Source organism: Quercus lobata, chromosome 4 (genome assembly GCF_001633185.2).
Source record: "Quercus lobata isolate SW786 chromosome 4, ValleyOak3.0 Primary Assembly, whole genome shotgun sequence".
NCBI lineage: Eukaryota > Viridiplantae > Streptophyta > Magnoliopsida > Fagales > Fagaceae > Quercus > Quercus lobata.
In genome coordinates, this window is record NC_044907.1 from 42,178,556 (window position 1) to 42,201,170 (window position 22,615).

Below are 22,615 nucleotides of genomic sequence, written 5' to 3' on the forward strand. Positions count from 1 at the left end.
CGCCTTCAACCTTTCCGTCAGATGTCTATTCGCACTCATGGACACATGAAGCTTTCCCCGCGGTTCTATGGCCCATATCAGATTGTGGAACGTTTGGGCAAGGTAGCTTATCGGTTGGCACTTCCAGATCATTCTTGGATTCATCCGGTCTTTCATGTTTCTCAGCTTAAGAAGAAATTGGGTGCTTTGGACCTTGTTGCTATGGAACTGCCCCTAATGAAAGATGATGGTCACTTGTAGCTCAAACCTATTAGGATATTGGATTTTCGCTGGCGTAAAGTGGGGAAGAAGGTCCTTCAAGATGCACTGGTGCGTTGGTCCAGAACAGCAGAGGAAGACGCTACTTGGGAATCTTTTTCGGACCTCCAGCAACAATTTCCTCATTTGAATCTTGAGGACAAGATCCGTCTTCTAGGGGAACGGAATGTTATGTCCCAAGACCATGTGGAGTCAAGTGGTGTAGCTGTAACAGAAGGTGGCTAGCTAGAGAAAGAATTCTAATAAGAATAATGCCTCAAGATTAGTATCGTTTGAATTGTTATTTAAACTAGTTGCCTAACCCGTGCGATGCACGGAAAAATTACTGAAAATAAAATCTAATGAATGCAAAGCAATTATGCAAAATACCATTTAAATTAAAAGACAAATAGTAGTGAATGTCGTTATCCTTTGCAGTTTGTGTTACATCTAGAGTTTTATATCTAAGTTACTACAATACTACTTGTAGCAAATGAAGCTCACAATATAAGTATATTATATGAGGTCAAAACTTATATTATCTTCAAGCTCTCCTTAGCCTTACAGAGTCCCTAAAAAAATTTCTTTTGTATTGAATTTGATTTCAGAGGACTTAGGGTGCGTTTGGATACAGCTGAAAACTGAAAACTGAAACTGAAAACTGAAAAACACTGTAGCGAAATAATTTTTAAATGTGTGAATAGTATCGTGGGACCCATTTTTAATGAAAAAGTTGCTGAAAAGTGAAATTTGTGGGTCCGTGAACAGTACACGATGTGCTGTGATTGGTCCAAAAAATTTTGAAAAGTCAAAATTTGCGGCTACTGTTCATTAAACAGTGCATGAACAGTAGCCGCAACACCCAAAACGCGTGAAAAAAAAAAAAAAAAAAAAAAAGCAAAATGGAAAAACGCAAACGCAGGATTGGGCAGAAAACGCCCAATCCAAACGCACTCTTAGTCAAAATTATTTGAATTAAACCTCAAAAATTAGAAAGAAAAAATAAATAACATTACAACATTGTAGCTAATTAATATACAAATAAACTACCAATTTAACATGATAAATCACTATTAGTAATTTAGAAAGCAAAAATTAACAAAATTAAAGTTGTTACCCATTTAACCTAAAACTTTTCATATTCTAAAGTTGTCAAACACCTATTAACAAATAATTATTGATATAAATATTCAGTAATTACTTCAATACTGCAAGTTGTTCATGCTGTAAAAAATTTGAGAGAATAACATAGCAAGCATCTTAAACTCTTTCTTGCTTGGATCCTACAAAACAATATATATATATATATATATATATAGCGATGGAGACAGAACATGCCATTAAAGAGACAACCAATTACGATAGTGTTGGAGGCAAAGTAAAGATTAAAAAAACTGAAGAAGCAAGCGGTTTGGCTAGCATACCAGCTAGTTAATTTATATCAAAAGACATAAAAATCTTACAATCAAATAGAATCCATAAGTAAATAAATACATGTGGTAGAATTAGATAAATAAAGGGTTTGTCAAGATGATCAAGTTTGGCAATGAAGAAGATGCAACAGCTATTGATGAGGGTAATCTCTATCTTAAACTTGTGATAATGATGAAGATGCAACAACTACCAATTATGCAGATCTAGCATAATCTTATTTTGATTCAACAACAACAAAAATGACGATAATTACCATAAAAAGATTATATCAAAAAATAGTCTTTTATGATATAGCCAAGAGTACAATCAAAGCTAATAGAAGGAATTTTAAATCGATTTCAATGATGAAGGAGGGATTCACTTAAATGAGGAGACCAAGAAAAAAGGAGAAGTATTATGTTCTAAGTATAGCATTGAATTTTAAACTCTATAATTCAATTTGCTAACTACTAAAATACCTTAGCAAATTGAATTTCTGCAGACACGAATTACATCATTCAATTGAATTTCTACAGGCACGGATACTACTAAAACTCTATCACACGGATTACACAATATAAACCAATAATGTTACTGTCTTAAACATTTAAAAAAAAAAAACCAAATCAATTTTAAATATAGAAACAAACAATCATATATCAGTACAAATACCCAACCTAAATACAAAAAAGAGGTAGCAAAAAAATTAAAAAAGAAAAAAAAAAACAGTAATAAAAAAGAACAACACTATTAATCTAATCCTTACATTGAACTATTATGCAGGCAGCCACAAGAATAGAGGTCAAGAGCAACTGGGATTTAGAGATACCTAAACTGAATCATCCAGCTTTTCAGTATTAATATAGTGTGAGGAGAGGAAGAGATGAAGGAGTTAGAAAGCCAAAGTCTGGTGTTAAAAAGCTGAAGGGTTGCCGTTTGAGATTGTAACCGTAGAGCACAAAGGGTTGCTATTTAAAATTGTAACTGTAGAACGCAAAGGGTTGCCATCTAAAATTGTAACCATGGAACGCAAAGGGTTGTGAATTATTTTCTTTTTATTAGTATTTTTGAATTTAAGAAAAATAATTTTAAATTGTAGGACAAATTCAAAAAAAAAAAATGGTAATGATATGGCAGTTGATGTGGCTCAACCTGGACGTAGCAACATTAAATGCTATGCTTCAGCTTTTAGTAATATATAGAATATAGATTATTATTTGATTAGGATAAGGAGTTATCTTAGAATTGTCATTATCATTTAATAAGGAGTTATCTTGCGATAGAACTCCCTTAGGATTCAGTTATCTTTTGTATTTGAAATTCAGTCCAGTTTGTATTTAATGACAGCAAGAGGAAATAAGAGGCATGCAGAACTTTAATCCAAATTATCTCTCTCTCTTTCCCTTAATTTCTAGGAGGGCAGTCACCTCATATACGACTAAGTTATCTGCCATTTAGCAGTTCATTACAATATGTGAGACAGAATTTTGCACCAAAAGGATGAGCTCTGTCATTGCCTAAACCAATAGGACTTTCAAAAGTACAAATCAACCAAGAAAAGAGGAACATAAAAAAAAGTAACAATATTATTGATATCGCAAAAAGTCACATTAAGTTACAATACTCCCTAGTTAAGTTACAAGACTACTCCTAGATAATTACTGTGAAGTAGAGCACACTTGCAAATATAAAGTTATCCTTTCATTGATTGGGTATTGATGATGCACAAAAAATCGTCAGTTAGTTGATCGTCCACACATGTCAATGGGTGCAACTAAAGAACAAAAGAGAAGAACCAATCAAAGGGTACTAGTGGGGTACCGGCCAAAGACCCTCCAAAGGTTATGTCAGAAGAGAACTCCAACAATGCTTGAGAGTTTAAGCTTTAGAGAAATTGTGCGTACCTTGATTTCTGAGGGTTTTGGGGTTTTTATAGTAGTGTAGAGCCAACCTTAGTTTCTTGGTGGAGAGCGTATTTCCTTATAGGGAAGATCTTCATTAATACTCAAATATTGTGGGATTCTTTCCTTGTAGGGATTCTTCTGATTATGGTTGGGCGTAGAATGCAAGGCATTTCCATATTAGGATCATTGGAGACCACTTAGGCTACGTAGGTGCCACGTGACTTCGACACCCGTCTCCCTTCAGTCCGTACACCTTAAAGATTTCATCTGTCTCTCTGCCTTTCCATTCCGGCATGATTCCTTCTACCTACTCTTTAACTAGCAGGCTAACTAGACCATCTCTTTTGACAACATCGTTGCCAATGACTAACTCTATCAATAGGATCTACCTGCTTTGGAATTTATCCTTATCAATGGGTCAGTGGCAGAGTATTCCATCCTAATGGGTCAAAGTGCTCGAGGACTTTATTGGACGAAAATATCCTTATTTGTGTGCAAGTTAGTTTGTTGATTCAACGAGTATAGTGGGTCATCTACATGTTCTGGGCGATGAGTAGGGTACCTAACGACCCCTTGATACGTAACGACCATCAAGGCGGAGCATGTCGGGTGGTGTCAAGGAGGTACCTGATGAGCGCTAGGTCCCTGACAACCTCTTGGTACTTGACGACCCATAAGGTGGAGCGTGTCGCGCGGTGTCAAGGAAGGTACTTGACGAGCGCTGGGTCCCTGACGTCCCCTTGGTACCTAACGACCCCTAAGGCGGAGCGTGTTGGGTGGTGTCAAGGAAGGTACCTGATGACCCCTTGGTACCTGACGACTATCAGGGCGAAGCATGTTGCGCGGTGTCATGCTCCCTTCATGACCAACCATACTTTTGGTGACTGAAAATTCTTTTGGTAAGTTCATGATGCTTTTGGTGACCAAAGACTCTAGGGTGTTAGGAAAAATTTTCTAACTAGTGAAAATATTCCCTATCATGTATGAAATCTGGTTTGTCAAATTATGTGTGTATTTGTAAAAGAGTAATTGATTCCTATTTATATACTCACCATTGGTAGTTATTACATCATCTCATAACTCGAAATAAGTAACTTCTTCAATAAAAATAACTACTTGCATGTCCATGTTCTCTTTACGTGATCTGATAACCGCTTGCATGAATAACTACTCGCACATGCTTATGAACTCTTGAATAATTGCTCGCATGCTTGTTCCTCCTCAAATGGCTTTGTGATCTCTCAAACTTCATAACTAATAGAGGATTAATTACTTAGTATAATGATGCCACTTCTATTCTCCTATGTGCTTCATTTTACAAGTATTTATCCAGCAGTTATACTCTTATTATATAACAGTATCATACTATATATATATATATATATATATAGCTACACTTGGGGGTTAGCAAAAAAACATATAACTACACTTGGGTTTTCGGCTCCCATGTGTTCTATTATCTATACTGTTATTTCTCTCTCAACATGTGAAACCCACAAATATTTTGAGAGAAATTATTTTAAACCGTCTTATAAGAAATTATACCCACCCAAGTGGCTAGTCTGTTTTGGTGATTTTATCCTAAAAAGTGTTTTTATTTGGATGGTGTTCTAGACTGATTTGTGTCTATGGTTTCTTAATATAGTCTGACTGTATTTTCCAATCTCTCATGTATTTGCTAAACTGTTTGTACTAAAATTAAAAAAGAATAAAGAAAAAGTGCTAAATAGTTGGAGATGCCATATAAAATGCCTAGGTGGCAAGTTTAACCAACATGTTAGTGCCACGTATTACAACCTCCTTAAGTCGACGAGTCACTTCTTGCGGATAAATGGTGGGAGTTTCAAGCTACATTCTTAGCAACCTTTTCTTTAAAAAAATAATAAAAAAGGATTCGATGTTGTTATTTAAACCAAAAATGTTTACGTATTTTATTGTACTAGATTAAAACCAGGTTATAAGTTATTAAACCAAGCACCATTAATTTGACATAAAAAGTTTTCAATTTTTCTTTGTGGAAAGTTGTAGTAGTGCGAACCTTAACATTAACAAGGACCTCATTGTAGATATATCAGTCCACAATGGGGATTAAAATAAAAATGTCACACATTGCAACTCGCAAATCAAACCAAATTAATAGCAATACAATTTTGAATTTAAGCAGCAAAAGGGCTGCCTTTTCAGATTTTTTTTTTAATTAAAAAAAAAAAAAAATCTCCAAACAATTTTGAGCTCCAATCTGAGTGGACTAATTTTTTTTGTGGGGGAGGGGGAATTGATAAGAAACAAAAATTCATCCCAAATTGGGAGTTCTACAAGGACTAACAGAAGCCATTCTGCACATAAGGCTGAAAGAGAAACACAACCCCAAATAGATTTATCATCAAAAACTGTCAAAATGCTAGCTGGAAGCCACCCCAGTTCAACAGAAAGCTCTCAAAAATCATTTGGCAGAAGATGAACCTGAAGAAAGTCTTTCACTCTGTGCTTTATCAGCCTTTCCCAAGTAATCTTGATGGGACTGATGTTTAGATTCTAAAAATGGGATAGCAATTTTATTAGATATAGCAGATAAATGACAGCAGCACTACCCACACCCCCAGCAGGGCGGGAACAGTAGAAATGGAATAATAAATCAACATGCAGGTAGAGCACCCACCAACCAGTGGTCCAATCCTCAAGGATCACTAAAACCAAACCAAGTCCAGTTCACCTATAACCTCCATTTGTCAAAGATACTTTCACATGGTACAACAAGATAATTTAGGCCAGTATTGTAACTAACAATAAGAAACACTAACATGACAATAGTCTCATTAATTTTCATATAAGCAATGCAGGTTATAATGCATGCATGACCTGCACTACATGAAACACTAAAAAAGAGGCCACCATTACAAGTTTCCAATACTTCTAAACCACAATTAGCCAACTGATATGGGTCCCAGATATATTCCAAGCCTTACGTTTACTGCTGCCATAGAATAGCGCTTCAATAATTTCAATAGGAAGAACATATATGATGCAGTCATGGAAGATTAAATTGCTACTACATAAATTGTCCATTCAAGATTTTATTTTATGGGATCTACGTATAAAATCCAATTGGAGAAGAAGTCATGTGATTCTAAAAGTACAAGTTGGGTTTTTATTTAATAAAATATGGTCAATTTTGTATTCAAGGATAAAACTGTAAAAAATTAAGGGCATTTTGATAATTTGATTGAGTCTAAAATTCTATAGGACATCCTAGGTATCTTAGATTTTATTTGCTTTGAATCCAAGTTAGTCTTTAATTAGTTACTACTACCTTATTAGGTTTTTCAGTTAACTAGTCAAATTAGGAATCCTAATACTACAAGAAAGAGTTATTATACATATTTATGTTCAATGTATTCGAAAAAAAAAATTAGATGTAGCTGATTAATAAAAATATTTAGTGAGTATTAATTGTTCTTTTTTCCCCCCTCCCTTTTTCTTCCCTCTTTCCTTTATTCTTTCTTGTGGTATTGTACACAGATAATGTTCATACAGCCCTTGAACACTATAAATTTCTCGATTTTCCTTCTTTCTTAGAACCCCAATTCAAGTCCTTCCTCTTATTGATTAGAAATCTTAAAAACCCATGTTCTTTATCATATAGCCAAAAAAAAAAAAAACTCATCAAACCCTCTCAAATTTTGAGCCCTAACCTTTTTTTGGCAATTCTAAACCCTAGATCCACAAAACTTCCTAAACTTTAACAACCTCAAATTCCCAATTTTTCCTACATTAGTATAAATGATTGATTTATCTTCTTAGCAATTATTAAAGAGGTAAACAAAATCGCATAACACAATTCATACTGATTTAAAAATGTGAGCAACACATAACAACTATAGTCCAAAGTACAAATTCAATTAGTAATTGTTAATTGTATAGACTAAAAGATGGTTTACAGCAATCTACAAACACTGGAAAAAAACATTGCAATTTGAAAGGAGGCAATCTGTGATAATGACAATTTGCAGCCACAGGGAAGGCAATGCTAGATTATATAGTAATGTTATTAATTTTTTTTTTTTTTTGGCTCAAGAAAAATGGGTAAGGGAAGCAACCAGTTTGTAGAAGATCTTGCCTAGGCGTGATCATAGCGGCACCTACTAGTTGAGGAACCAAAGCCTAAGAAGCCTAGTCAGGGGGATGAGGGATTGGAGGACACATGAGCTCCCTCAGGGGGGGGTTCAGGCATAGCTTAATGCCTTAACCTCAACCCCACAAAGATTCAAACTCAGGATGTTGACCCCAACCAGACCACATTGGAAGACTTTACCATTGGACCACTCACCCTTGGTGGTCAATAATGTTATTACCTGTACAATGGACTGCTAGCATCCTCTAATGCTGGTATCTTCCATAAAGAAAGCTACTCTACCTATACTTGGACCATTGGTGATTACTGATTGTGGGCTACAACTATCCCATTAAATGACCATGTAGCCACCACTGGACCATTTTTAAGGTATTAAGGGAAGATTCACCTCTGTATAACGAACAAGAAATGCTCCTGGACAGATGGAGATCCAATTCCTATGATATTGGACCGGCACTATAGCCATCAAAGAGCGGCTAAGATCAATTTTAGAGCTCATGAACTATAACTGAAGATTTTTCATAAATTTCTCGAAGAGGATTGCTAAATTCAAAAAGCTTTAAAAGGAGGTTCAGAAAGATAATGGCATTGCACTGATTGGAAGAGTGTCAGAGAGCCTTTAAGAGTCTGAAGCAGATGATGATTGATGAACCCTTATTGCGTTAGCCAAATCACACTAAGCCATATGGAGCACGCATGGATGGATCAGACTATGTCATACATAGCATCTGTATAACATAGCAACCCAGTTGCATATAAGAGCCAAAGGCTCAATGAGACCAAAAGGAATAGTCTAGGAGAAAGAGATTACAATCAAATGCAAACATCTACAAGAACTTTGGGACAGTATATTAGTCTAATCAACAACAATAAATGCTCAACATTTGTTCGAGTTCCACAACAGCCCATTTGGCTTAAATGCTCAATAACAAAGGAATTTAGTAGTGCGTAAGTGAACATAAGATTCAAATGTATATGGACATCTCACTGCTTAGTATGTTAGGAATTCTCAAGTATATGAGATACTAAACAAGGGAAGGCATCTCACTGATTGCAGTTACCACTTACCAGCTTCAAGGTTGTTACATTTTACTAGAAAGCAAGTAGCAATTATATGTTGGAATAAAGAAACATCTATGTCTATACTGGTAAGCTAAAACATAAGCGAAGAAACAAAGGTAATGAATGCAAATCAGTTTAACTAACATCGAATATAAAAAGCACAGACTCATATTAGATTAAAATGTGAGCTTCCATTGTTGCATTTTAAAGTTTTTTTTTTTTTTTTTTTTTTTTTTTTTTTTTTTAATTTTCTTGTTGATTCTAATCTAATGTACCCATCTCCTGGCAACGAAACACTAAACTAGTTTTTATACTTTTTATTCAGTGCATATTTTTCCAGCCATAAATATAATTAGGGAAGAGTACTTCTTGTCAAAGATAATTAATCAAATGTAGACAATTTGCACAACAATTGAGAGTAATAACTAACATAGATAGCATCAATCTTATAACTTTCTTCTTCTTTTTTGAGACACTATTTCTAAGCACAAAAATTGCATCTATAATATTTATTAGGTAAATATCACAATTTTCCCAAGTACAGACTCTAAAACCTAATCCAATATAGAGTAGTGAAATTCTCAATCCAATATAAAGTAGTCCTAATTAGATGAAAAATAGGAGAGGTGATAAGAGTCATGCTTTCCATATATTTCCCTAACCCCTAACAATCCAGCAATTTTCACAGCAACCAAACAATGATTTTTATTTATTTTTGTTGCCAAATCAAAATGCAGTGGTAGAAAAGAAAGAAGTACAAACCTTGGTTCATGAAGTACCAAGGGATGCCAAAGATGACAGTCAAGACAGCAATGCCAGCCGCGACGTGCTTCTTGTCCCCGCTGTAGAGGAAGTGATCCATTTTGGACATGAAACCTCCTTCTGCTCCTACATTGGTGCCATTGTTTTTGGCAGTGCTGCTCATTTTCCATTTTCACTTTCTCACTAGGTTAATTGTTGGAAGCTATGTACCCTACTTTATTATGCAATTGGACTTGGAAGACCTTCCTATCCTTGTGTTACCTAGGCTAATGACATGAGAAAGTATCTGTTTTAACACAATAGGTATACCAAGTTAACAAGCCAACTAGTAAATACCATGTTGGAGGTTGATAGAACCTATTCTGATAAAGTAAAATAAACAACCCTATTCACACACACTATGTGTGGATTTAGAGGTTCTTATATATATATATAAGTTGTAGCTGCAAGTAGGTATAGTTTAAGTATAAAAAGTGTTCCCCAATTTATAAAATTTGAAACTGAATTTTAAATTTCCCAAAAACCATTATATCCTTATTTGTCTTATTGCTAACTCATTTTTAATCAATCAAATAATAGGGTATTTTTGGAAGTAAAGAAAAGCGAACACTAAAGATTTATGTTTCAATTGTATATACAAGCATGCCTTTCCTTGTGAATTTTCTCACATATCATGGAATAGAGGGGAACTTCATGTACACAGGCTATATACACAATCTCACCTAAAATACATGTGTACATAAACCATTTGGCATCAAAAGACATGGTGACCTCTGAAGCTCAAAAATTGCAGGTGAGTTTTTCACTTTTTAGTTTTCACCACACATTCTTCTTTATCTAAAAAATAGAAAAACAAGAGCCCTTTACTAAATCTAAATGCCTAGTTTGATAATTTGATTGCTAAACCAATGAAATGAGCTCTAGCTCAAATAACACTTCCTCCCAAATTCCATAATCCTTGGGAACTTAATTAGATACTCCCAAGGATTATGGAATTTATACAAACTCTATTTTCAATCAAACAAAAAAGTTTTTCATCCCTCCACTTTTCCACCCTCCCCACCAAACACAAATGAGGGAAAATAAAATCTTTTCTATCCTCCCACTTTTCCATCCTCCCAACCAAACGGGCCCTTAGTTTTTTATTTTCTGGATATAGGCAAGTTGAAATCGCAAATTTCCTTGAGTTATGATTGGGTTTTGATTTATTTTCTATTTGGACATCAATGAATTCAAATCCTAAATTCTAACCACTGGATTGAGATATTAATAGTTCTATACATACATAAACCTCCATAAATCCATGTATGTATGTGAAGAAGGTAAGGATCAAAACAAAACTCGTTTGTTTTGTTCCCTTTTTATTTGTTGTTGGATTTTTGCAGCAGCCCATTACATCACTGATCTTGTAATGTATTTTAGTCTCTTAATCTACAAAGTCTAGATGATAACTCCTCTTCTTAAATTAGAATATAAGTTTCCAATCCTAATAGTTTTTTAGCATAGATCTCTTGCTACCTCCAGAGCTTCTTTGACAGCCAAACAGATGATTGTCTGCTAGTCCTGAGTTTCCAACTATGGCAGCCAGCTACAATCCTTTTGCCGTTTCAATCTATGAAAGCAAAACCTGACCCTCCCCATCTTTTATTCTTTGAACTTCTACCAGGAAAAATACCTTGCACACATTCAGTACAGCCCTGATCTCCCCCCCCCCCCCCCCAAAAAAAAAGAAAAGGTTTCGGCACAGAAGCCTGTTGCTTACCAAAGATTTCAACACACACACATATATAGGAAATTTTTTATTTGGAATTGCATTTCACATTTTATTTCAATCTTCTAACCTTTTCCCTCTATCCCAACCCATAAACTCTATTCCAATTTCAAAGTAAGATACGACTCTCCATTGTACATTTTCATAATATTGTATCAATAGATTTGATCTGGCAATTTAGGATGAATGTATATCCTACCTATGTTTTATTCTAAAATGTGTATAAACTATAATGACAAATTTAGTGAGAAAAAAAAGCTCTACATATGAGGCAAGTAATTGTAACAAGGTGATTGCAGGTATACCAAATCCATCAAAGGTCAGAATATTAGTGGTAGTAGAAAGAAGATGATCTCTAATATTAACTACTAAGTAAAGAAAATCTACTAGTATCAATGGTCTTTGGCTGATATTCAATTGACCTATGTCGAGCTCCCAAATTACCCCATGAGCACAACCAATTGCAAACAAATTATTCTGTCATTTCACAAATACATAAAACTAATTGCACATTCACAATGTTGCATCAACTGAAGTTTAAGATAATTTTCAAAAAAATAAGTTCAAATTTACAACACTAGTGCTCAACATAATTCCAAGGAAAGATAACAAAATTAGAATAGCAACAAACAACCTAGTGCCAATACAAGAAAATAAATATCACCAAGTAAAAGAATAACTTGCAACAAAAATACTTAGTCCTTAATCATTAGTCAATAAGTTGATATGATTACATACAGTACAAAGTAAAACAATAAGTTTACTCCAATATAAAGATAGTTTTATCTAATGGGGGAGGGAGGGAGGCATGAAGTAACCAAAAGAACCAAACTAATTATACTATTTGTTTCACTGTTGTCCAAGTGTTATGTAAAAATAACTAAATTTGTCCCTAGAGGTTGGTCCAAAGGGCCATGCCCTGGTGAGCTTCCTCGTTATGAAAAAAAAAAGAATAAACAAATAACAAAATTTACTAATAATGGCACTCTTACTTTAGAACAGCTATCCTACATACCCTCAAATTAATAAAGGTTCAAGAATCTCTAGTAACACTCAAATCGTAGTATGCACAAACAGAACATCAGAATTATGAAGGTTGAAACACAAAATAGATCTTGCCTTTTGGAAAAAGACAAGTAAAAGGTATGAAAATGAAAGAGACAGTAACTTAAACTAATCAGAAATCTAACATGTCAATCTATTGTGGTTTTAAAACAATATTATTTTAACTTACAAGCACCCATAACCTGCTCTAAAACTAAATTTGATAAGCAAATTATAACCAAACTACTTTTGTAAAACTGAAACTGATTCAAGAACTAATTTGGTGCAAAACCTGATCACTAAGGGTTTAAGAATTTTCAGGTTGGTTTAGGGAGTGCATACCTATACAAGGGGTATGATTTTTTTTTGATAAGTAATAAAGATTGATTGATATAAAAAAGAGAGATACCTAAGTACAGGGAGTATACAAGGGTGTACATATCAAATTCAAAAATTACAAAACACCTACTATTTCTTTTCTTCCAAATGCACCACATCAAACAATGAGGAAGAACAATCCATATATATCCATTACAATGGAGACCAAATCGACCTTGCCAGCAAGCAAGAAGCTCAACAATAGACATTGGCATAACCCAACAAACTCAAAATAAACCAAAAACCATATCTCATAGCTCCAAAGCAACCGGACAATGAAGGAATAGATGGTCAACAGTTTCACTATTACACTTGCACATATAAAACCAATGCAAAATGCATACCTTTCTTTCCTATAAATTGTCAATTGTCAGACGTTTCCCCAAGGTAACAATCCATACAAAGAAAGTCACTCTAAAAGGAATCTTCTACTTCCAAATGCTCTTCCAAGGGGTATGATATTTTGCATCAAAATTACATTAGAAAAAATTTGAAACACCTATCCATGAGAAAGTGTTTAATGCAACAAAATGAGTGCACAACAAAATCACAACAAAACATTGGACAGTAAAAGGAACATACAATCTTGCGCACAGAATGGGAAAGAAATACTATCTCATAAAAAGTACTAAATTTTACTATAAGCAAATATACATCACTCACATAATGACTAGCGATGGGTTAAAATATAAAAGTTGTCCTTGATCTTGAGAAACTAAATAACCTTCACTCAAACTTTGGAAGCAGCTCTTGAATATTTTCATCTACTTGATTGGACAACACAAGTCAATAAACAAGGCAGCAGTTGTTGCGTTTGCTGAAAATCCCTTGTCAACCATTATTTTGTGATATTTCATTGCTTTTGATGTCTCTCTATGTTGCAAAAACCCTTGGATTAATGTGTTATATGTGTGATGGTCAGGTGAACAACCGTTGCCATCCATTTTCTCGAACAGCTCACTCGCTTCATCAACTAGCCCGTTCTTGCAAAATCCTTTGATCATTATATTGTAAGTCCAAATATCAGGATGCAATCCTTTTGCAGGAAGACCGCTAAAGATTTCTCTTGCAGTTGTAAGTTCCCCAACATTGCAGAAACCATCAATCAAGATGTTGTAAAACACAATATTGTGGTCCAACTTTTTTTCTTCCATCTCCAGAAACAATGCCATTACCTCAGCAATTCGTCTATTCTTAAAAAATCCATCTAACAGGGTGCCATAGGTTTGGGAATCTGGATGTTGGCCACAAGCTCGCATTGTATTGAATAGCTCTAGTGCAGTTTGGACTCTCTCTACTCGACATAACCCACCTATAAGAGTGTTGTAAGTCACTATATTAGGAATCATTCCCATGTTGGACATTTCATGAAATAGACACTTTGCCTCATCAATTTTTTTACTTTTGCAATATCCATTGATCAATATGTTATAGCTAAACACATCGGGTGAACAACCCTTCTCAACCATCATATTAAACGTCTTAACCGCCTCATCCAGTCTGTTTTGCAAACAATAACCATCAATCAAAGAATTGTAAGTGACTATGTTAGGATCAATGCCTCTTTGAATCATCACGTCAAAAACTTCTTTTGCCTCAATCAACATCCCTTCCATGCAAAGTGTGTCCACCAATATGCTAAATGTTTGTACATCTGGCATGACCTTCCTTTGCCCCCATCTCATTCAACAAAGTAGTCGCCTCCCTCCACTGGCCAAAATTGCATAGGCCTTGAACTAAGGAATTGTAAGTGACAATGTTAGGATCAATGCCTCTTTGAATCATCACATCAAAAACTTCTTTTGCCTCAGTCAACATCCCTTCCTTGCAAAGTGTGTCCACCAATATGCTAAATGTTCGTACATTTGGCATGACCTTCCTTTGCCCCATCTCATTCAACAAAGTAGTCGCCTCCCTCCACCGGCCAAAATTGCATAGTCCTTGAATTACGCAAGTGTAAGTGACAACATTTGGCTGAATGCCTTTACTCATCATTTCAGATAACAGTTTCAAAGCCTCAGTTACCAATTTGTCCTTACATAAACTGTCAATGACCATGCTATGGAGCACCACATCAGGTTCAAAATCCATTTTCTCCATCTTCATAAGCAACCTAATAGCCACACCAGTTTGGCCAATCTTACACAGACCGTTTACTATCGTCCTCCAAGTAATTGCATTAGGTTGGTACCCTTTGTTCTCCATTTCCTCTACCAAACTCACAGCTCCAGAAATATTACCTTGAAGACAGAGACCTTTAACAAGAGTGTTTAGAGTAGTTTGGGTAGGCTGATAACCAAGTTTCAAAATTGTTGCTATGATAGAGAAACCAAAATCGACCCGGTTCACGTGGCAGAAACAATTAGTCAAAACAGTCAGAGTATAAACATTGGGAGAGATTCCGAATGATTCCATATCTCTAATTAGAGTAATGACTACGGAGTAATGCTTCATTCTTGCAATGGCACCCAACAATTGAGTAAAATCTCCAATGAAAGGCAGAGGGTGCATGTGAAGCATTATATCAAACAGGCCTAAGGCATGATCAAGATTCTTAAAGGTCCCAGATTTACAGTGATCTCTCACAGATTTCAACAACTGATTCCGATTCTGATATGGGGTTTTCACATTTTCTCTAATAGTAGCACAATAATGATAAGAAGAAAAAGCACGAAATTGAAGGCTTACTACTCTAATAATCAAACGAAGAGAGGGTGTTGATTTACCCATTTCACAATGACGACAGTCAGTCTCAGCTACCAACTCGGGTGGGTCGGGTTTGGCTTCGGCTTAGCTTCGAAAGGAGAAATCATGGTGGTGGAGTAGCAGATCGGAGAGCGAAGCAAGGCCGAGATCGCGATTTTTGGGTTTGGGTTTGGGTTTTTCTGCTTCGATTCCGAGATCGTTATTTTAAGGGTTTAGGTTTGGATTTTTCTGCTTCGCTCTTGAGATCTTTATTTTAAGGGAAGAACTGTCTTGAGTTTTGGGGGCTGGAAGTGGAAGAAGAGTAGAACGAACGGCAGTGGAGAAAAGGAAAAAAAGAAAATGAAGCTGGAGAGAAGAAACGGAAGGAAGGAAGGAAGGAATCCCCTTTTTTACACCCAAAATAAAATTGTTAGCTTAGACATATTTTGTTTTACTGCATGTGTTTTATGACTTTATCTAAATTTTTTTGAAATTTTTGTTCATGTTGTACAAAAAATGAAAAGGATAATTAAAAAATAAAAAATAAAAAAAGTCAAAAATCCAATAAAGAAAAGAAAAGGATTAAACTCATGTGTATATTAAAAAAAACACTAAAATTCAAAATTCAAAAAAAAAAAAAGAGTAAAACTCATCTATGACTTGAAAAATGTATAACTCGTACACTAGATATAATTTGAACTCATATATATATATAATTGTAATCTAAATATATAATTAAAGTCAAAATTAAGAGAAAATTTAAAGATATATATTTTTTAATTATCAAATGAGGAAGGCTAGTCCTAGTAACAAGAAGTCTCATTTAGGCTCATGTAGGGTATATATATTGCCCCACTTCATTGTTATCAAAAAGACAAATATTTTATAATTAATTTATTTGGTGTATTTACTATCACGTCCACTAATCTGTTTATCCAGAACCTATAATAATAAGACGTATGAATAAGTTGAAACTTGAAACTTATGAATTGATATATACTTTAAGTACTAAGTTGTGAAAGAGGTAGGGTTCAAGTGATAAGTTTAATTGTAATGCTATTTTTTGTGGTATTTTATGTTTGTGGGTCAAATCACATTTCCTCCTATCCACTATTTACCAATAAATTTTTTTTTATCTTGAAAAGAAATTGCAAATAATTTGTATTTATGTAAAATTATAAATTTGTGCATCAACATATTCTTTTATGGCCAGTGGTTTTACCAATTTTAATTGAAACTTTTCACTAAGACTGGCTGTATACAGATTGAGGGAAAAATATGTACTTTTTTTTTTTGTTGAATATCATTAAAATATTTTTTTATTTAATTTTCTATATTATAATTTTTTTTATTGAAGCCGCTTTTCATACTTTTTGAAGTCCAAAATTAATAGTTAATCTTTTTTTTGGAAACTAATTAATATTTTATATTTAAGTTTTATTAATATCTACTTTTCAATTGATAATATAATTAAGGTCACCGTTTGTAGATTATTTAAAAATTATTATAGGATGTCATTGTCATTTTTTTTAATAATTATGGTCACCCTCCAAGTACTTCACCTGCCAACTTTGCTATTCCATACTTCTCAATGTTGGGTTACTTTAGAATTTTAGTAGCCAAATAAAAGTTAATTCAGAGGGACTTATTTTAATTAAAAAAATTATTTATATAGTATTTTTTTATTAAATATTTTTTCAAAAAACACACCCCTCAACTTTTTATTATATTCAAATTAAAAAAAGAAAAGTTTCTAAACACACCAATAGTATACTTTCAATTAAGTATAATGTTATTTTGTGGAAGTGTATTTTTTATTCCAACTAAATATTGTGACCTACCCCCTTTACACAGGAGTTTACAGGATTTCTTTTATTATTGTTTAAAAATAAATATATAAAATTAATTGATAAAAGGTTATCAAATAAAAGCTGATAGCACAATTTCTTTTCAAAAATTTTTGGTTGCAATAAAAAGATAACATGTGTCCTGTCATATGTAATACACATGACTGATTTGATTGGTCGAGTTAAGTTAGACATGGCAAAACGGTCGGGTAGAGTCGGGTTCGGGTCGGGTCAATCGGGTTGCAGGTTGGGTCGGGTTGACCCGTATTTTTCACATGATTTTTTTTTTTAATAAAAAAAAACAATATGTATTTGCCATTTGGAAAGTCATGCAACAAATTACTTGATGTAAAATGCATTACTTTGAATTCACCACTTATATCAAGAATGAACTACAATTATTAATACTTATTCAATAATTTTAAAATTATACAAATCCTAACATTGCTATCTAAAACAAAATAACACAAAGATAAGTAAAACAAATACACAAGTTTTATTTCTACACAATATCAACATCCCAAAATATAAAACAAAATTACAAATGACTTATTCGATAATTCATTTAACAAAGAATAAAAACATATAAAAAATTTACAATCTTGAAAATTAATTTTATAATCTATTGTCAATTGTGGTTGACACCCTATTTCAACTTGAGATATATATTAAAGTTTGATTGTTTACTTATTTATACATGGTCTCTTTTGTGAATATCATATCATTGTTAAGCAACACACACTCAAAGAAATATCATAATTTACTTTGAAAGCCATTTATTTTGGATATAAATTGTTAAAAAATAGGTCTAAGTATTCATAATTTATGTTAATTTGATATTTTGGTTTCACTATTTTCACACTTGTGAATGTTTCCCACACATGTCTACAATTTTAGATCTATGTTTTTAACTGTACTGTAACCAAATTATCTTGGCATGTATTTTGCTATTTGATATCTAAAAATCTTTACTCATTACAGAATGTTCAATCATTCATTTTTCAATTAATTTGCATGTAGTTATATAAATGTCTCAATTATTTCCTTAAAACTCATAACAAACAATTAAACCAATATTGTCTTAATTTCTTTTTCTTTTTTTAACCAAAAAAAAAAGTTTTAAACAATGGTTCTAATTCAGGTCGGGTCGGGTTGACCTGCAAAAACACGGGTTGGGTCACGGGTCAACCCATTTTTGCTTTGGGTAAAAAAAATCGGGTTTGGGACAAGTATTTTTTAGGTTGGGTCGGGTTAGAAAATTTTGACCCGTCTTGCCATGTCTAGGTTAAGTGAGTCATGTGTATTGCACATGATAAAGACTAATGATATCTTCTTATTAGTAACAGGAGTCCAAAACTTCAAACCTTTCTTTAAAACATAAGGTTTAGATTGGCAAAGTCTATTACAACTTAATAATCACTAAGTCAAAACATTAAATCTGCAAAAGCAAAACAAAATACATGTTAATTAAAGCATAAATCCAAATGGTTGTCTAAAGAAAACATTAAATTTGCAATGTAAAATGCAAAAAGCCCATAACTTTTCCCAAAACTACACATGCAATTCCATATCTATACGCAAAACCCAAATCCAAATTCATTCATATACAGATATAATAGTTGGTGTTATTAAGGTACATTTCTTCCAGAATTGACATAAATTTGGTTTCAAATTTCTCCCATAATGTGCTATGAACAAAAACAATATCTCAATAGTATTAGGCAAGAAATTGGGATGTAGCATCCATCATCTATATAGATATACATAAATAAATAAATATATATATATATATAAAACTGAAACCTCTGAAAATCTCACAATTTTCCACGTCAGCATAATATTTAAATAAAATTATCTTTTTATTTAAATAAAATCATTTTTGTAAACATAACAAGGAATGAAACTCTATCTCTTAAACAAGTTCAACTTAAACTCAAACTCAAACTCATTAGTATCATTTTTTTTAAATAAAATTATTTTTGTTTAATTCAAACTTAACAAGGAGTGAAACTCTATCTCTCTAACAAGGCCAACTTAAACTCAAACTTAAACATTGATAATTTATCTCCAAATTTGCGAGCCGAAACCTTTGAAGCTCTCACAATTTTTCATGTTAGCACAATATTTAAATAAAATTATTTTTGTTTAGTCCAAACTTAACAATAAGTGAAACTCTATTTCTCTAACAAGTCCAACTGAAACTCAAACTCATCATTATCATTTTTTTTTAAAACAAAATTACTTTTGTTTAATCCAAACTTAATAAAGAGTGAAACTCTATCTCTCTAATAAGTCCAACTTAAATTTAAATTCAAAATTTGATAATTTATCTCCAAATTTGTGAGGTTAATCATGAACACTATAAAAGCAAAGCAAACCCCAATATATATATATATATATATATATATATTTTTTTTTAAAGTCAAGTAGAGATATGAGCTCTTTTTATGTTATTTTCTTCTCCTCTACTTTGTTAAAAAATATATATATATATTTTATGGTTTTTCATGTATGTTTTAAAAAGTAATTTTCATACATGAACTACCAAACTCTCTTTAGCTGTTTTTTACAAGATAAAAAAGCTTGCAATAATTAAAATTATTCTTTCGAATGTAACCTATCTTTCTCCTATATTTCTCTATAATTTAGTCATATATATTTTGTTTTGTTTCAATAATTTCTAAACAATGGATCATTTGATTCTTTAATATTTTTTTGGTCTTTTAGAAGTTTTAATATCTGAATTTTTGAGTTATTTTTTTGCGGTATTTGAAATTGTCTGACAAATTTTTTGTAAGCTATTGCACGTTCAAGCAATGGCTTCTTCAGCAAATTGAAATACAAATTGAAGTCATACAAGAGCAAATCATGCAATGGTGCAGTTTCTTAAATTTTTTATAAAATTATTTTAGTCTAACTCACAAATAGGTAAGTTGAGTTCTCATGCATAGCACGGATTAACCACTAGTTGTTGCTAATTGCCGAGGAATATGTTTTCCCAAATCTTGTCTGCAGCATATATATATATATATATATATATATATATCAATATCAATACCCGATAGTAAATGAGACAGCATGAAAATACATAAATTTTCCAAGTCATAGCTAATTTGCTCAAAGCATCTTTTTGGATAGGATAGTATAGTGGCAATATATCCTTAGAATAGACCACCGTTGTCCAAGTCATTTGACCTCCATAAATTGATTGTGTAATCCCAAGAACTTGAAAATACATAAGCATATGGAACCAAAACAAACCTTTGCTAAACTTTAAACCTCAACTTACAAACATAATTTTTTTTTTTAAGGTATAGTTACTAGGAAATGAACACCAAACACTGAACCACCACAAGGTGGACAAGCCATCATTCTTCATCATATTTTAGCTTTTAGAAATTTGCCAAGTTCAGAATCTCAGATAATACAAATATTTAGAACTGACATCCAAAAGTAGGGTGTGATATTGTGCATGAGCACAAACACATGCACATGTGCGTGTGAAACCACGGTATAAAAAGCCACTTTCAATCATAATGAGAAAAAAAAAAAAAATCTTAGTTTAGAAAGAAAAAAGTGACCAAATTGGTCAATTCTATGCTTATACTGCCATATGCTCATTTCCACACTTTTTTATTTTCCTTTTTGTTTTATTATGTATGCAAAGGGTGATTTCTAGCAAGGTAGTCTTCTGCTACATTCCCTTCTAAGCCTTGTAGATGAGGTGTTGAAAGCTCAAAATTGTGTGAAAATACAAGAGCTGTTTAGACCCCCAAATTAAATATTATGGCTCGGTTGATTTTACTCTAACTTAAATTAAGTGCGGAATAGAGTAAATGTGAGCGGATAAACAATATAACTATTCTAAGCCATATTCATTAAAACATAGTAGCAAAATGAAAGCTAAAAGAGTAGGGAAGAAGAATGCAAACACAAAATAACACTCCGATGTGTTATCGAAGAGGAAACCGAAGACCTCGGCAAAAAACCTCTCTGTCGCCCTACAAGCGGTAAATCGATCCACTAAAGAATTACTTGGAGTACACGAATAACAAAAGACCCTCCAAGCCTAGTCTACCCCATGCACTTGAGCCATCCAAGCTCCTGCTACCAACTGACTTCGCCAAGCCTTGTCTTCTCTAGCTCTTCGAATCACACAATTCAACCCGATTGCATCCACCAAACATATGGTTTCTTCCAATGCTTCCCAACAGCACCAAAACCTCATTTTACACTCAAAATGGGTGTGGTAAGTGTTTGGGCTATTAGCCTCTCAAGGATTTGGAAATGGAGAGGTAGGAGTTGAGGAAAACCACAATGGATTGTATGGAGAATTGTGGGTATAACAATCTCTAACTCTCAAGGGTTGTGGTTAGGGTTTTCTCTCTGAAAAGCAGTCCTTTCAATATGTGGGTAATGTGAGTATATATAGTGTGTATAGAGACCTAATGAATCAGATATGACAAATCGGCAAAACAGAATGTTTCGTGAGTATCTCTCGGGAAGGCCTTACCCGCGAAACACTCACGAAAACTAGTTGTCACCATCTGTCATGACTCTTCGCATTTTAGTCATGTGCTGAGCACATGCTTCACTTCGTGGGAAGGCTTCTCGCGAAATACCCACGAAAACTTCTTTGCTCTTCACTTTGCCTTGAATCCTCACACTCTTTTCACACATAACTCTTAAAAAGAAATCCCACATAAAATACAGGGTACATAAGATTGAACATAATTACAATCAAATTTAGCACGAAATTAAAACCAACACAAAATAGTTGTAAATCACAACTTTACAATCTCTCATTTGGCTATTCCATGACAAAACCCCTAAAACAGACTCTAGACTAAAATGTATGTTTGGGAACAGTGGTAAAACTCACTCACACCTAATTTAGAAGCTGTGGAGCACTTGCATGAATATACCTGTAACCTGAAACACTCGCATACAAACAAAATTTTCATTAAGCTTATGTCAAGTTGAATACACGGTACGTATATAAACAAGTAAAGTGCGATCAAGGTAATAAACACTATATAACAATTAAGCATATCTTGATCAAACAGGGTCAATCAATAAAGAGTGACTACAATGGTCATTTAGCTAGTAAATGATCATCCGGACACGCAATGCAATTAAGAGCAATGCAAAAAATCCATTGCATGTCCAACACACAACCAATGTGAAATACAAGAAGTATTTGCATCAAGGATACAAGATCCAATAAGGGTACAAGTGTGTAGTACTCAAGATAGTTTAACAACATCTAAAAGTACTAAAAAAGGCTACAAAGTAGTGATATAAATAAAGTACTGAATATTAAACTGATATAAAACCAATGTACTTAAAGCTTTAAAGGAAAGCAATGAAAATATCAACA

The 22,615-nt window shown here is 33.4% G+C and overlaps 1 protein-coding gene and 1 pseudogene across 1 annotated transcript; both read right to left on the bottom strand.

Annotated features, from left to right (window-relative positions):
* Positions 1-5,812: 5,812 nt before the first annotated feature.
* LOC115987691 lies at positions 5,813-9,786 on the bottom strand. Its single transcript, XM_031111282.1, has 2 exons — positions 9,511-9,786; positions 5,813-6,089 (listed from the first exon to the last, which is right to left on the bottom strand). The coding sequence occupies exons 1-2, from the start codon at positions 9,671-9,673 to the stop codon at positions 5,998-6,000; spliced, it is 255 nt and encodes an 84-aa protein (XP_030967142.1). The 5' UTR covers positions 9,674-9,786; the 3' UTR covers positions 5,813-5,997.
* A 3,515-nt stretch (positions 9,787-13,301) lies between these two features.
* On the bottom strand, positions 13,302-15,779 carry LOC115987690 (annotated as a pseudogene).
* Positions 15,780-22,615: the final 6,836 nt, after the last annotated feature.